The 17,764-nt window shown below is 31.1% G+C and overlaps 1 protein-coding gene across 1 annotated transcript in view; it reads left to right on the top strand.

Annotated features, from left to right (window-relative positions):
* The first annotated feature begins 440 nt into the window (after window positions 1-440).
* The window catches only part of LOC132733967 (cGMP-dependent protein kinase 1-like), an 84,071-nt gene continuing 66,747 nt past the window's right edge, over window positions 441-17,764 (top strand). Inside the window, exons 1-2 of the mRNA XM_060720664.1 lie at window positions 441-1,400; window positions 7,034-7,200. Coding sequence (XP_060576647.1) covers window positions 1,087-1,400; window positions 7,034-7,200 — 481 coding nt within the window. The 5' untranslated portion in view covers window positions 441-1,086. The remainder of the gene's footprint in view (window positions 1,401-7,033; window positions 7,201-17,764) is intronic.

The raw sequence follows: 17,764 nt of genomic DNA, 5'->3' as shown, positions 1-17,764 counted from the left end.
TTGTAGAAGTAGCACGACCGGTGTATATGTAAAATATGTTTCGTGAAAAAAATGTGTAAAATGAATTAAGACGTATCAGTGTTATGAGTGACTAAAGATTTGTCGGATTTTAATGCATTTATTAACGAACGCATTTAATATATTTATTCAACTTTATTTTTACTTTTTAACGAAACGATTTTTGCGTATGGATTAATTTGTGCACTTTAAAAGAAGAAAATTGGATGTTATTATTTTTTTAAAATATCAATTATTGTTTTACAAAACATACCATTGTACAATGTAATATACACTAAGTTTTGATGAATAATCATAAAAAACGTGATTACATAATAGGATAACGTCAATAACTCCCGTAAAAAACATAAAAGGGAGTAAACCGTAATCTATAAACTTGAGTTTAGTTTACAGGAGATAATTTTTGCGGCAAATTCCAAGGCATGCAGTCTCGTTATATTCAATTTTATGACTCTCGCCATTTCCAAGAATATTGCTTGTGTTTTAAAATAGTGTGCACAATCTGAAGGTTTTGTACGGTGTATTAAGATAAAGCTTATCTGTTAAATCATCCTACTTGAAATAAATACTTATTTTCCGTTTGTTAGTGTCTATCCTTCGGCGGAAATAATTAATAAACCGAGGACATTATAACGAAAATCGCATAAGTATATAAGTATAAATATATATTATATTAAGTGTAAGTTGTTGTTTTTTTATAGTGAAAGTGTGAACCTTAAGGGGAACTATTAAGCGAGTTATACGTTGAATGGATTGGTGTGGATATTTTTTTTTAAAGTTTTAAACGATGTTGCAATACAAACCGCATTATAGTATTTTTGGATGATATTTTATCAATTATGCTCACGTTTATGCAATCGGAGCAAGATTTTAATCAATGAAAAACACGTTTCCTTTGGTGGTGGATTATTTTGAAATAACCGATCAATATAACAAAGTGCAACCACATTGTAAGTTATTTTGGGATGTAACTACACTATTGTAAACATATACTTTTAAGTTAGTGAGAAATCCGGAAAAAACTTAAAGACAGTTATAAAGAGATTGTAATACCGTAATACCTCATAAATGTATGATTCTATTGAACTATTAATGGCGACTTTAAGAGATCTTCAAATCGCTCTAGCAGGAAAGATGGAGGAAGTTAGACAAAGGGATGAGTTGATTGACGAATTAGAAAAGGAACTAGATGAAAAGGATGAACTTATTCAGTCGTTACGTAATGAACTAGAAAAATACAAATCCGCTGTTAAAGTTTCTATAACGGCAGCGGTTCAGTCTAGAGCAAATGAAAGACAGAAACGTCAGGCAATATCAGCCGAATCTTGTAAAACTAGAGTAACTGATTATCATAAATTGAAGCGCCACAAAAAACCGCTCCGGTAAGTTTTTAAGTACATCTCATATATATTTTTTACGAGAACCTTTAACTTATTGCATGAATTCGTCCATGAAATTGTTTCTAAAAACGCTAGTTATTGTGTACATTTGTGTACATAACATAAATATGTGATAACAGTCATTGCCGAACAGCCATTTCCAGGTACATTGACGTCTGAAAGTTTGAAAAAGGACAAGAAAATAATTTAAGATGTGTCTGACTCTTAGGATGAGTCTTGCTACAACTTGTTAATACATTCTTGAATTTTGTGTTAGTTATAATTCTAAATACAAATTCCAGCAAAGTTGACTATATACACGTATGTCTTGAAGCAAAGTTTTGACTGTAGTCCGAAAATACGGAGGAATCATTCTTTACCTTACAAAAGATGAATTCCAAAAGATTTCACGAGACGCGCTCGTGCATAAATTTTGTAATTGTTACAGGTGGGAAGTTTCAAACTCTCAGAAGTATCCGAATAAAAACAAACGTTTTCAGTATAATGTAAACAGTTTGTGCCGAAAGTTTTATTACTCTCTAAAGCTATCAAAAGGATACACAGTTTAAAAAGCAACAAAAGTATTGAAAAATAGATAAAGATAGGATAGCAAAACATTCGCAAATAAGAGAATGTTTCCCCCGCAGTAAATCAAAATATACTGCTGTATGTACTTTAAGTTGAACTTTTAAACCCGCCTTTAAGTAATGAATGAATCGTAAAACAACCCAGGTGCATTCTTTTATTTCATTGTACTAAGAAATTGTTTTCTTGGGGGCAAATATGTGGTCATAAGAAAGAGGAAGGTTTATTACACTTTATAGCTTTTTACTTTTAAATTTCAGATGCTTATATTGAATTTAAAGATATCTGATACTGATTCAATCAATCTTATCAATTTAGTCTCGTTTTCTTTCCTGAGAAAATAAATCAATACCAAACCCATATTGTACCTTATATAGCCTCGTTTTCATTTTCTGAGTCCACAAAGACCATATCAAATCTCTATTGTACTCGGAGTATAAAAGTTCTATCAAAATATTTAAAATTTGTGATGTAATATAATGAAGTCATTATACATTGCTGTATACAATACTGATTTTATTGGACTCGTACACAACTGCAAAATTTATATTGAACCGAACAATGTAAAAGATCTCATGCAAACTTGTAAACGCTCTTTTAATGTTTCTAAAGATAGTAATATATGTTATGAAGGATATCTGCAGCTTATGTTTTCCTTCCTGTATCACAATGATATCTTTCTATAAATACAACTTTCAATTTGTATCTTATACTTGTATCACATATTAAAGATCCTGTATCACATTTTCTCATGGTTTTAACTCATAAATATGATGCTCAAATTAAAATTTATCAATATTTTAGGTTCCGAAAAGCATTAATTATAAAGACGTATCCGAATCTAACATTTCATGTAAATAAAGGGAGTTAATAAAAATCTATTTTCTATAAAGTTTAAGTCAAATTTTACAATAAGAAATGAATGCATATATTTTAATGTGATTACATATAATATGCATACATATTTGCAGTACATATTGATAATGTACATATTCTTCGATCTTAAACAATTATTTTATTTGCATTATTATGTACATATATATATAATTTCACTTAGTGTGGTTTACCACTTTGATCACAACATACAGGATCTTTAACTGATTCTAAAGGGGAGTATCTCGTATTCGAAATGCGCTGCGATTACCGGTCACCAGTTATTAGCATTAATGATAATTTGATGACCAGGCATTTGTTTACCTGTAAACATTTGAGCCGCGTCACGACAAAACCAATATAGTGCGTTTGCGACCAGCATGAATCCAGACCAGCCTGCGCATCCGCGCAGTCTGATCAGGATCCATGCTGTTCGCTTACAAAATCTATTACAAGTAGAGAAACTGATAGCGAACAGCATGGATCCTGATCAGACTGCGCGGACGCGCAGGCTGGTCTGGATCCATGCTGGTCGCAAACGCAGTATGTTGGTTTTGTCGTGACACGGCTCATTTCTCATTGTTTCGTACAATAAGATTGATAGTTACATGATGTATTGTTTAATCTTTACGATAGTCAATATCTAATTATATACTGTATTTACTGAAAGTAAGTAATTATTGCCAAAGTTCAGTGAAATATACGTTCTGACAGAATAATGTATTTGTAACTGATCATTATATAAACCATGTGATATGTTCAATATACAAGAACATGTACATGTAAAAAGCATGGATTGCAGACAATATTGATACATACTCTTCCTTTAAACGGCCAGACACTATAAAGAAATTTAGTTGTCTAGAAATAATAAGAGGATAATAAATCTATAATAAGTATAAAGAATAAGTACGAACGTTTTACATACTCAAAAAGTCAATTATCTCTGAAAAATGGTATTTACGTTCAGACAAAAAGGTAAATTACGAACTCTCAGTTAATTACTTTTGAACGATTACAAAGACGGAAAATAGTTATTGTTATTGGACACTTACCCAAACAATTTAACATTTCGCAATAACCAAAGTTTGAAGTTAGTTTTTTTTTCTTGAGTAAAATTCTAGGTTAGTATTCGGTAAGAAGGCTTTCTATCAAGGAAATGTTTGGTTAATGTCCCACCATTTTAACAAGGCTTTCCTGTAAACAAAAATGTTTGTTATTCAAGATAGGTACATGCTATTTGCTACAAATGAAAAATAAAAATAAATAAATTGTACAGCCCAGTTGAAACGATGGTAGGCTTTTATAACCTAAGCTATTAGGTTAAGGTTATATAGCAGACAACTATTTATATAAATATATATACAGTCAGTCATATAGCCTGCTAAAAACCTCCGTAACAAATTTATGATACCGCAAAGTAGCTTTTGTTAAAATGAAAATGTATCATAGATTTGCTGCAACCGTGTAAATTCATATGTCCAAAAGTGAATTGGTATATAATGGAAAGTCTGTAACACAACAAATAATTACTTAAGTAGTATTAAGTATTAGCCATAACAACAATCCATGGAAAAATTATACATGAAAATTGTTGGCACGTTTTAGATACATTATCTGATATTAATTATTTGCGTCCGCGCCGAAGCGCAACGCCCCTTGTGGAATGAAAAAGGGCAATTGCAACTTGTCAGGCCTTTTAGTCGGTCATAATAGCCGATGATTCCGATTGGTATGAGGGTGTTTGATCATTAAAAATGAAATGTCGCGATATGTACAATGAATAGCGAACTGGAGAATTTCGCAATGTAAACATAAAAAGAGAAAAAAAAATTTGATTTACTATCAAATTTACGCTTATGAATGTGGAAATCTACCTAATAAAAAACTTTTGTACATTGGGCCAAGCTCTATTATCATTCTTATAATTATCATTTTTGTTAATATTATTATTATTATTATTATTATCATTATTATTATTATCATTATCATTATCATTATCATTATTATTATTATTATCATTATTATTATTATTATTATTATTATTATTATTATTATTATAACCCATGTGATACGTAACGTTCAACTCAAATAAATATATTTAATTTAAATAAAGCCTAAAAACATAAAATTTGAATTATTTACATAGATCAGCTTGGAACTTTAACAGAAAGATTGCAATAGTAAGGAAATATACACATGTACTCAGCAATCAATTGAAAATCGCATTTTTGTGTTATTCTTACCCGTATGTGAGTGAAAAGCGTTGCAACGCTTTTCAATTTTTAGGTCATTTTTCACAATTTGAACTATTATTCTGGAAAATGAAGTGAGTGAATTATCTAAAAATTTGAACAAAAATTATTGGTCTAGACCTACATCAAATAGAATAATAATCTTGAAAACAAATATTTCCAATCAAGCCATGTCAAAAACGCTCAGCAGGGTCCCTTTACCATCAATATGCTGCAAAGAATTTCTCTGCTGGAACAATTTTAACAAACGTCTATTATAAATATGTCTTTAAGAAAATTAACGGAACTGACACAACTATTTCTTCTTTTCAAAGTTTGATCTTAACTGCTGTGGTGTGAATGAATTTGTTTGAATTCAGTTCAAAGCCTGTCGTTCTGATGGCTTAATTTCAATATTTACTGCTTTTCTTGGAATGATGGGGGTAATTTGGCACCACCAATGCGCTTGCTTATATCTATATTCTGTTCCGATATTTGAATCAGTCTGTTCTTTAAATGAATTTATGTCTTTCATTACCGGTCTTTCATTACCGTGGTAGTTTGCTCACACATTTCTTTAGATGTCGTATAACTATTGCTCGATGTTGTTTTAAAGTAACTCCACATGACGGAACTGGAAAAACATTTTTGAACAACACTTATTAATATTCCTACTATCAAAATACAATGACAACAAAACATTTAAATCATTTTTTTTCAAATTGGCTAACAAAGACCATAACAACTTTTTAACTGTTCATTCATCAGATTACATGATAATGATCGGGAAAAGATCAAACACAAAAATTCCTTTTATATACGTAAATCTATTGCTTACTGTTCTACACGGCAAGGTATTCATGTTGCAAAGCAGAATACAGTATAACCTCTCCAGACCAACACCTTTTTGGGAGACAGATATATTGGTTGTTGCTTCGAGGTGTTGCTCTACAGATGTAAAAAGGAGTTGAAATCTTTATTTTAGGAAGAAATGATATTGTTGTTGTAAAATCAAAGTTTCCCTTCAAACGGCTGGTCTACATAAGTTTTTACTTTATATGCTTGAAAAAAAAGATGGCACATAAATAATGTTATGATAGTTTAACCCTTTTCGCTTTTCCTTGGTATATTTTCTTACTGTCAATGATATTATTCTGAAACTTATCTTTTTTTAGTTATTTGACTAGTAGCTTGACAATTATAAATATCAACAGTTTTCTTCGCATTTGTGCAATGGAGTCTTATTTTTCAAATATAGATGTAATTTGCTAATTGCATTGTAATATCTTTTAAAACATAAGTGTAAATAACGACTTTCTAACTGTACATAAGCAGAAAAAATATGGAAGTAACAAAAATTATCTTTACTCAAATACAATGCATCGAAAAATTGGAATGCTTGGTTGTTTCCGTAGTGCATGGAAGCAGCTTCCCAACCTTAATTTTTGGAGATTTTACTCTTTCAAGAAGTTACACAGATTTTGGAAATAATTTATGAGATGAATAAAAATAAAATTTATACTACAGATACAATGCATTTGCAATTTTTACATTTAAACATAAAATGGCTAGTTATATGATTGAATGAATCTGTAGTTGTAACATGTTTTTACATAACATTGTGAAAGTTGTTTTGTCCTAAAATACATTTTCTTGGTCTTTTGTGTCGTACAAAAGTAAGTCAATGTTAGGGATCATATCGTGACGTTTCTCAGTACATCTTTGTGGAGCAATCCATCTTTGTTAAACTGCAAACTTAAAATCTATTGTAAGCAGAGCATCTAGTTCTAATATATTATCACAATAAGTTCAAACGTAACGTGTTTCTCTGGAGTGAATCCGCAAACGAACTAATTTGCTTTATTGATAAACATAATATTTAGTACCAAGTTGTCTCATTATTTTGAAACATAGATATTAAAAACACACTTTTTGTCATTTCAGTTCCAAAGAACTAATCAAACGAGCCATACTAGACAATGATTTTATGAAGAATCTCGAATTGAGTCAAATCCACGACATAGTAGAATGTATGCATCCAGTGGAGTTTTCCAAGAACAGCTTGATAATCAAGGAAGGAGATGTCGGGTCTTTAGTCTATGTCATGGAAGGTAAGAACAAGATTTTTAGCTAATGCGATAAAGTGAATGGTGATTTAATTTGTAAAAATATCTGGTAAAAAGTGATCCATCGAAAGCATTAAAATCAGCAAAATTACATGCAAATTGTAGACTCAGTTTGATTGAGTCTGCACATGAGGGACTGAAAAAGTGCAACATCCCTCACGACCCCTAGCGACGACTTAAGCAGTACTCAATTCTCAACAACTAAAAGTTTAAATTTTAAGTGTTGGATAAGGAAATACTTAAGACAACACATTGCAAATTGCTTCATACGAGAGTTGGTCGATTTCTACCATTAAGCTACCATTCGTCTGTCCGTAAATATTTCATTTGAGTACTTACGTTTTTATACTTTAATCCGAATCCATAGAAAGGATGTATAAGTTGTTTACACAAGTCTGTACCTCTCCCTCGTAAGATTATAATGTATGCCTCTGAACTCATGGAAAGTAGGTTCGATCCCTACTTTGTTTTCGACCGCGTTTCTCCACATGCCACCAATTAGCAAGAGTTGTCAAATTAATTACTTGCTTGCGTTACAAACTAGCTTATTAAATGAATTCAAGTTTAAACTTAATCAAAAACAAATAAATATTAATGAAAAGTAAGTTATTTCATTTTGTTCGAAATATGTTTAAATGAGAGCATAAGCAAATATGTTGTACGCCAGTAATAATTGAAAACGTCCGGAAAATATGATGAATATAGTTTAATTCCTGCATTAATTGGCATTGAAAATTTGTAATACATTCATGTTAAAGTGATTTTTTCGCGTATTTTATTAATAAGATAACATTCTAAAGTAGAAATATGCTTGAATGGCCTGATTCTGCAAGTAAATAACAGAATATCATTAAATGAATTAGCTGGATATCGCTGCTATTTTAATTGCAAAAATTAGCCAGTTAGGTATATTCAATTATCTATAATGCATTTAAAGTAATTCGTCTTTCAAAAAATACTTAAATTTTTTGCAATTGTTTATATCAGATTCCATATCGATCGTATGCGTATCAAATAAGTGTCGATCGTGAACAAGAGCACAACAGACAGAAAGTCGTGTCATCGACGGAGGCTGAACGTAATGTGATAAAATAAATTGAAAAAAAGTTTAATGAAATCTTAAATCCAGCCACTTATCATATTATTCAACATAATTTATTTAGAGAGGTGAAGATTGATATGGTCTTTTGTCTTATATTAACCTTTTCACCTTTAAGTTTATTAGTTTAAGTTAAGACTTAAATGCGAAATGATGTTTAATATACTTATCCTATACTTCAACATGAAATACGAACAGGATAGATAAGTTGGATCCCTACTGATATTTTTATTCCTTCAACCAATGCAGCTCGGCTGGATGGATTTTTTTCTTCATAAAAACCAGGATTCTGCTTTAACCTTTAACAGGTGCAAAATTTATTGGATAGATAGAATGATTGAATACTTGTTGAAAATCTTGAAGATTGTTCGGTAATTCGAGAAATCTCTGAATTAACAACGCATACTGTGAGCAATCAAAACACTGCTGATGAAAATCGAAATATTCCTCCTTGTTGAAAATGAATGCGAAAATGAAAAATAATTGCAAGATAAAGTAACATTAGATTACAGATGCAGGAAAAATAAAACCCTCTGAAATCAATTAGAGCTAAAACTTGAGCATTTTGGAACTATTCTTTCGCTATCTAAATCAGCTGTGGATGGTGTGCTACTTATATTTTATCCTCAACGATTTATACAAAGCTTTAGACTAAAGACCAAAGTATTAAAACAAAGCATACAAAACGCAAGAACTTACACTGTCTTTGTTTTGTAGAGCTGGTACCACAATGTATTTATGGCACTAACGTGTCATACTGTAGGTTCCATGATGAGCGCCATATGAACACATCTGCGGATGTTTCAAAATTCAAAATTTTACCATTTCATGTTAAATGTTGAATATTGCTTAAGACGGTGCTACGGGGCGTGGACGGTAATTTGCACGTTCCATTACCGTTCATGAATTGGCTCTATCAAACCGAGCCTACAACATTTTAAATTTTGGCGTTTTGTGCGTTGTTTAGGGATTCTTTATTACTCTATTTTTACGCCTACGTGAAAAGAGTCTTCAAAATAACTAAATGTCTTAAACCTTAATTGTAAGGCAAATTATTTTTTCAAAATGAATATTGAGTAATTGTAATGAATAAACTAATTATTTTTAAGTCAATAATTACCAGGTAAAAAATATAACTGTGTAAGCAGGGATGAACTTAAAACAAATTGTCAATTTTCCTCCTTTCCGGGAAACATACAAACCAGTATACGTACAGACAATGCAAAATACAAGAGGATCGCAAATATATAGTTGAATGACAAATAATATAATTACACATTTTATCAAATTAATCAGCTGAAAGGAAAAATTTCTCAATGAAATAAATAGATGAAATCTTACCATTACCACTGTACAATAACTTGAAAACAAAATAAATCAGATTTAATATAAAATACATTAAAAATATTGGATATTTGGATAAAGTGTGATCCCTCGGTACCATTAATCCAAACAAAAGGACATGAACATTGCAGACTCGGTTAGATTGAGTCTGCATATCAGATCAAACATTACACAATATTGACAATGACAAGGAAACTACTGGTATATACATGTACATATAACAATAAATAATTCATTGTTGTCTTTCAACATTATGTTTATTTCAACTGCAGCTGTACTCGTAAACATTTATAGATCTTCGATTTTGTTGAGGAGCCATTCCGTATTAACATGCCAATTCGTGTTTTATGTAAATGTTTAGTGCGAGAATAAAAAAGATATAATTAAATGTTAAACATTTGTCCATAGACGAAGCATTGTTTTAGATGAATGCTAACTGATATTTATAAATATTCTTATATTTTACGATCATACAATATACCTGCAGATGTTTATATGTGATACAGAGGATGTTTAATGTTTTGACATCCAAATACTATATAATCTCAATCAACATAATAACTGATAACGATATTTGTTATAAAGCACGTATTGAAAATAACAAAAAAAAAACAATAAGGATTTTTGGTATTTCCCGCCAAATCGCTATGATAACAGGTCGTTTCCCTTGTTAATTGGATAATTTCCATATAATAAACCAATGATGGAAATACGGAATGTATAAGACGAGAAATATTATTGTTTCAAATACTAACGGTCGACAAAACAGACTCATATATTGTTGGGTTGCTTTTCGAAACATACTGCAAGATGGGTAACACGCTTTTTCACTTGGTTTATTTAAAATATGTTTGTCCAAAGAGACCGCAACGATGCAGCATTTTTAAAGACTAAATGCTATAGAAGACATGGCTCTTGCATGTTGCAGTGTGAAAGTTTAACCACATCCATATCTTAAAAACATATTTATTTGATTGGTTTCTCTTGATTCTTGGCAAGAATGACCATCTATAACTTTTCTAGTACAATTTTACTAGTCATGGGTGTATAGCTATAGTTGCGGCTATTGATATACAACAATTAAGCTGAAAATGACATGTTTCCGAAGTGATGGTGAGTTTAAAGAGTAACGAATTTCAAAAGATTGAGTATTGGATAATTGATAAATTTATATGTCCAGGATAGAAACATAACTGATAATATTAAATAACAAGGCTGAATAATAACCCTGCCTTTTAATCAAGTAAATGTTACCAATAAATAATGAAGAAAATTAAAACAAATATACTGTCATCTTTTGAAATTGAAATCATAGGACACGGATGCTCACAAATCCCATTGTTTTTGTTATTCTTAGAATAGGCAACTTGATAATAGGTCAATGGGGCGGACGGAGAGCATGACCTTATCTTAATATCCCTAAGTTGTAGCGGGGGCATAACTATTATGGCGAAAAAAAAAGAAGTTATCTTTCAGATTGTATGCTACAGTTGTTAACTAAAATATCGTCACATGCAAATGTTATCTAGCTCAGGATATGTATTTATCTCATTTCTATCTCTAAGTCGAGGCCATGTTGCCACTGGTTACTTACTATTCTTTCATATATCTAAATCAAATTTGTTTTAAGAGGAACATAATATATTATCGTAGGGCGTTACACCAAGTTTTGTGATATTCTAGCGTATTTTCACTGCCGATCTTAAAAAATGACAGAAATATAAAAAATACTGCTGATATTATAGAAAAAACTGTGTACGGTGAACGCTTGAATGTAGATAAGACGTGAAATTATCAAATTCCACTCGTGTTAACGATTTAGATAAACGAGAACACCTGCATTGAATCGTACTTTTTAACATTTTCATTTGAAATATAATTACTTTTTAACACATTCTTTTCCTCTTCTGATCCATCATTTTGTATAAGATGAACTGATTTCAGGACAAAAAAATGTAACCTTACCATGTTCATTTCCAATGAAGATGTTTGTTAAGATAGATACACTTTTGTTTTTTCGAGTATGTCTTGCTTTAATAACTCTACATTAGACCTTGTTATGTGCAAAAGCCTTATAATAAAATCGTCCAATGCTTGCACTCACTCACTCACTCACTCACTCACTGAGATGCACAGGTGGTATGTTTATTAAAGTTTTAGTGACTCAAATAAAAGGACCATGACGTCGAGCTTGAATTTGCGTCATTGCCACTTCATCTACCAGTTGATATATTGTCGAAAACAAGAGAAGCTTGCTTTCCTTCTTCTATAAACTCCATGATGATTTTTGGAATTATTGGTAATTGCTACACAGTCTCTCTGTACATATAAAATAAACATTTTTTGACTTCACATAAAGTAGATATTTCATGTATAAAACACTACACACTATAAGTAGTCAAATTATGATTATATAGTGACGTTAAAAAATTGCCATTTTTTAAGAACAGACCAACTTTACTTATCCTGTAAAAGGAAACGCGACTTCCAATCAATAGTTATTTCTATTTTTTTTACTCAAATTAGAAATATTCAGTAAGGATTTCATAGGTTTAACACATTTCTTTGATTGAAACATTTTACTCAAAGATGAGCAGAGCATAGTATATCTTTAATTGAAATAGAGAAGATAAAATTATAGATTATGTCACGGTGTTTGTTTGCTACCGTGTCTTAACAAGCAAACGTACGAACAAATACACTTAACGTATTGATAATTTGGAACATGTTTAAGTCTTGAATAAATCAAATCTTATAGCTGACAGTTCATGAAGTTAAATAGATAATTAGAAATTAACCTGATATGTATACTTTCAGCTGAGATTTCAATTGAAGCTGTATTTCGAGGTAAAACTACGATTCTGCATGTTTGAAGCAAAACACTATTGAAGGCAACTTGTAAGCAATTTGTACTGCTATCATGTCAATTAAAATTTAATCATTCAGCAATTTTAATTGCCTCAATGTCAAACAAAAATCGGATTGTCTAGTTGCAGGCACTTTTCTATCTGCTATACCAAACCAAGCTGAATTCATTTGGATCATTCTTTTCTTTTCTTATGTTTATATCTTTAATTCCAACCGTTTTGTTATCTACTGAATTCTGAAAAGAAGGGGATATATGACTTAGAAGTATATTTACTTCATGCTATACTGGTTTTAACTAGTTTTACAATAAAAGTTACTAGAATTGAACTTAATATAGACAAAGACAGCAGTACCTATAGAAAAAGATTCCTTCTTACGACATAAAAAGTGTTTCACCTCTTTCCCTTCGGGATTTATAAATAAATTACTGATTGAATTATTATGTATAATATAATTTTCAAAACATCAATCACGTTTAAGGAACATAAGCATACCTGTTTCTCAAAAATGTTACCAGATTACTTTAATCTTACTTAATGCTAGGCCTTTTCTCCTTTTGTCCACATATCAAATCAACAATATTTTTTGTTATTATTATTTACTATATCATTGACAGAAGGCCAGTGCATAATCAAATAGTTGTTAATCAAATATTTGTTCTTAATAATTATCAGTTTTGCTAATTTTAATTTATTTTTAAATGAATAAGTTGCATATCGCTGCTATTGAAATTACAAAAATAGCCAAGTAGTATCTATGATGCATTTAACGTATCAAACCGAGCCTTCAACATTTGCAATTTTGCCGCGTTGGGCTTTCTTTAGGGATTCTTAGTTTCTATATTTCATATAATTTTATGCTTAAAGTTTGGCACTTGTTTCATCTCATGCTTATAATAATAAAAAGTGTCGATCGTGAACTAGAGCGCAACAGAAAATCTTGTAAACGATGGAGACTGAATAAAACGTGATTGTTGTCAAATCAATGGAAAGATGATTCACTTAAATCCAATCATACTTCATATTGTTCAACGTAACTTATTTAGGTAAATGGAGATTTCTTTGGTCTTTTGTCTTATATTAACATTTTTACCTTTATGTTTATTAGTTTAAGTTAAGACTTAAATACATGTAGGATAATACGTAATATTGTTATCCTATTAATCAACATGAAATACGAATATGAAAAGTCTGAACCCTACTGATATTTCTTTTTCCCTCAGCGCATGTAGCACGGCTGGATGGACTTTTTTCTTCACAAAAATCAAGATTCTACTCTAACCTTTAAAAGGTGCACAATTCATTGGATAAATAGAATGATTGAATACTTGTTGAAAATCTTGAATATTGTTCGGTAATTCGAGAAATCTCTCAATTAACAACGCACACTGTGAGCAATCAAAACACTGCTGATGAAAATCGAAATATTCTTACTTGTCGAAAATGAATGCGAAAATGAAAAATAATTGCAAGATAAAGTAACATTAGATTACAGATGCAGAAAAAATAAAACCTTCTGGAATCAATTAAAGCTAGAACTTGAGCATTTTGGAACTTTTCATTCGCTATCTAAATTAGCTGTGGATGGTGTGCTACTGATATTTTATCCTCAACGATTTATACAAAGCTTCAGACTAAAGACCAAAGTATTAAAACAAAGCATACAAAACGCACGAACTTACACTGTCTTTGTTTTGTAGAACTGGTACCACAGTGTATTTATGACACTAGCATGTCTTATTGAAGGTTCCATGATGACCGCCATATTAACACATCTGCGGATGTTTCAAAATTCAAAATTTTACCAGTTCATGTTAAATATTGAATACTGCTTAAAGTGACATTATGCTCATATTTTTATAGTCAAGTAGAACTGAATTGACTTTATATTTCAAAAGATTGATTGTCAAAATGGTGTTTTAACCAACAGTTGATATTGAAAAATGTTCAGGATAAAATTATACATCTGCCTAAAATATAATAAGACTGCCCCACTCTTTTTATAAACTAAGCGTTATAGGTAAAGTCTAATGCATATTTACAGACATTTCATTTGGTTATGTGAGTTATTTATTATTTATGTGAACTAAATTATAAAATTAAAGGGAATAATGACAAAATGAAAACTTATTTTGATCTTCACCCGTTCACTCACTATATACCCTTGGATGGGCAAAATGTCACTTTAAGCCGGTGCTAGGGGTTTGGACGGTAACTTGCACTTTCCATTACCGTTCATGAACAGGCTCAATCAAACCGAGCCTGCAACATTTTAAATTTTGGCATTTGTGCGTTCTTTAGGGATTCTTTATTAATCTGTTTTTTACGCCTACTTGAAACGAGTCTTCAAAGTAACTAAATGTCTTATACCTTAATTGTAAGGCAACTTATTTTTTTCAAAATGAATAAATCAATTAATAAATAAAATATTGAGTAATTGTAATGAATAAACTAATTATTCTTAAGTCAATAATTACAAGGTAAAATTATAACTGTGTAACCGGGGATGCAATTAAAACAAACTGTCAATTTTCCTCCTTTCCGGGAAAAATACAAACCAGTCTACGTACAGACAATGCAAAATACAAGAGGATTGCAAATATATAGTTGAATGACAAATAGTACAATTACACATTTTATCAAATTAATCAGTTGAAAGGAAAATATTCTCAATGAAATAAATCGATAAAATCTTACCATTATCACTGTACAAGAACTTGAAAACAAGATAAATCAGATTTTTATATAAAATACATTAAAATATTGGATATTTGGATAAAGTGTGATCCCTCGGTACTATTAATCCAAACCAACGTACATGAACATTGCAGACCCGGTTAGATTGAGTCTGCATATGAGAGGTAATGAAAAAATGCGACATCCCTCACGCCCCCTAGCACTCAACACTAACAACTGATGAAACCAATGATCTAAAGGACCAAACAAAACATAACAACACTGAATTGAAGTACGGGGCAACTTTTTACAGCTGGCACACGGCACTTGACACCTGCCGTACAACTCTAATATAATGTACGTCGTGTCAGTTACTCGACTCAAAACTTAGTCTTGTCATCTGTCATGGCATGTAGTGTAAATACTTTCAATTACTTGCGTCCATAAATATCTGTCTAATAAAAATCACGTGTGTGACGACATGACCGAGTGGTTAACGTGCCGGACTAATACTTTAAGGATTGCTGGTCACATTGATACAACCCGTCAAGATACAAGCCGTTGTTTCCTTGAGCAAGAAACTGTACATTGCTTAGTACTGGTTTGTTCCTGGAACGAATCCGAGAGTTTCAATAAGCTTATAGCTTCCAAAAAAATTAACTAAAACACATTCTGTGTAAGTAATAATCACATATCTGTCTGATTACGAATTTGCAGTACGTGTGTGGGCATCTTTGAGTCCTATTTGGATTTTGCTATTTTGAAATAAACTCTATTTGGCATCAAACAGTACACAATATTGACAATGACATGGATACTACTGGTATACACGTGAAACAATAAATAATTCATTGTTGTCTTTCAACATTATGGTTATTTCAACTGCAGCTGTACTCGTAAACATTTTTAGATCTTCGATTTTGTTGAAAAGCCATTCCGTATTAACATGCCAATTCGTGTTTTATCTAAATGTTTAGCTCGAAAATGAAGAAAAAGTAAATATTTAATGTTAAACATTTGTCCATAGACAAAGCATTGTTTTAGCGGAATGCTAACTGATATTTATAAATATTCGTATATTTTACGATAATACAATATACCTGCAGATTTTATAGGTGATGCAGCGGGTGTAAAATGTTTTGACATCCAAATATTATATAATCTCTAATATAATTACTGATGGCGATATTTGTTATAAAGCACGTATATAAAATTAAACAGTATAGGTTATTGATATTTCCCGCCAAATCGCTATGATAAAAGGTCGTTTCCCTCGTTTATCGGACAATTTCCATGTAATTAACCAATGATGGAATTACGGAATGTGTGAGACGAGAAATATTTCTGTTTCAAATACATATGGTCCACAAAACATTGTCTTTGTGCTTTCTGAAACATGCTGTTTATAGCTTACACACGATGGGTTTGGTTTATTTATTAACTTATCAAATATGTTTGTCTTATCTTTTGTTGCCACTTTAAATACGAAGACACCACAATGATATGCAGCATTGTTAAAGACTAAATGCTAACCAAAATCGAGAGGGAAGAAATGGCTCTTGCATGTTGCAGTGTGGAGGTCGAATTTCTTACTAGTCATGGCTGTATAATTATTTTCGCGGCTATTGAAATACAATAACATAAGTGAAAGATACATTATGCTAATGTTATCGTAGTCATGTTGACAAATTTCATAAGATTGAGTATTTGATAATTATCAAAGTTATGTGTGAAGGATACAAATATAACTGATAATGTTAAATAGCAAGGATGAATTATAACTTTGTCTAAAATATCAAAAGACTGTCCCACTCTTTTTATCAAGTAAATGTAACAAATAATTTAAGAAGTGTATTTAAACAAATATCCTATGTAGTTTTTTGCAGCGTAACATATAAGATATGGATGCTCACAAATTGCACTGTTTTGTCACTCTTAGGATAGACAACTTGATAATAGGTTAGTGAGACGGACGGACAGCATGGCCTAATTGAAAGTTGTAGTGGGAGCATAACAATTATAGCAAAATAAAAGTTATTTTTACTTTTACCTGTACACTTGGATGGTCATAATGTCACTTTAATATGAATGTAAAATAATGAGATATGTAATGGAGGCTTGCAGGCAAGCCTGGTTATTTTTCTTCTCTCTCCCCATTTTGTGTAAAGTCAAACACATCTGTCAGTTTGTATGCTACAGTTGTCCACTTAAATATAGTTACAGGCAATTGTTATCTTATTCAGGATAATTATGTAATCATCTCATTTTTATCTCAAAGTCGAGGCCATGTTGCCACTGAGGCCATGTTGCCACTGGTTACTTATTATTCTTTCATATATGTATATCAAATTTGTTTTGAGAGGAACATGATATATTATCGTAGGGCGTTACACCCAGTTTTGTGATATTCTAGCGTATTTTCACTGCCGATCTTGAAAAATGAAAAAAAAAATATTGCTGATATTATAGATGAGAGATCATGAAAAAACTGTGTTCGGTGAATGCTTGAATGTAGATTAGACGTAAAATTATAAAGTTCCACTCGTGTTAGCGATTGAGATAA

This window comes from Ruditapes philippinarum, unplaced genomic scaffold (assembly GCF_026571515.1).
Source record: "Ruditapes philippinarum isolate M1 unplaced genomic scaffold, ASM2657151v2 ctg36_1_1_1_1, whole genome shotgun sequence".
NCBI lineage: Eukaryota > Metazoa > Mollusca > Bivalvia > Venerida > Veneridae > Ruditapes > Ruditapes philippinarum.
Note: the sequence above shows the minus strand (reverse complement) of the source record. Positions and strands in the feature narration are given on the sequence as shown.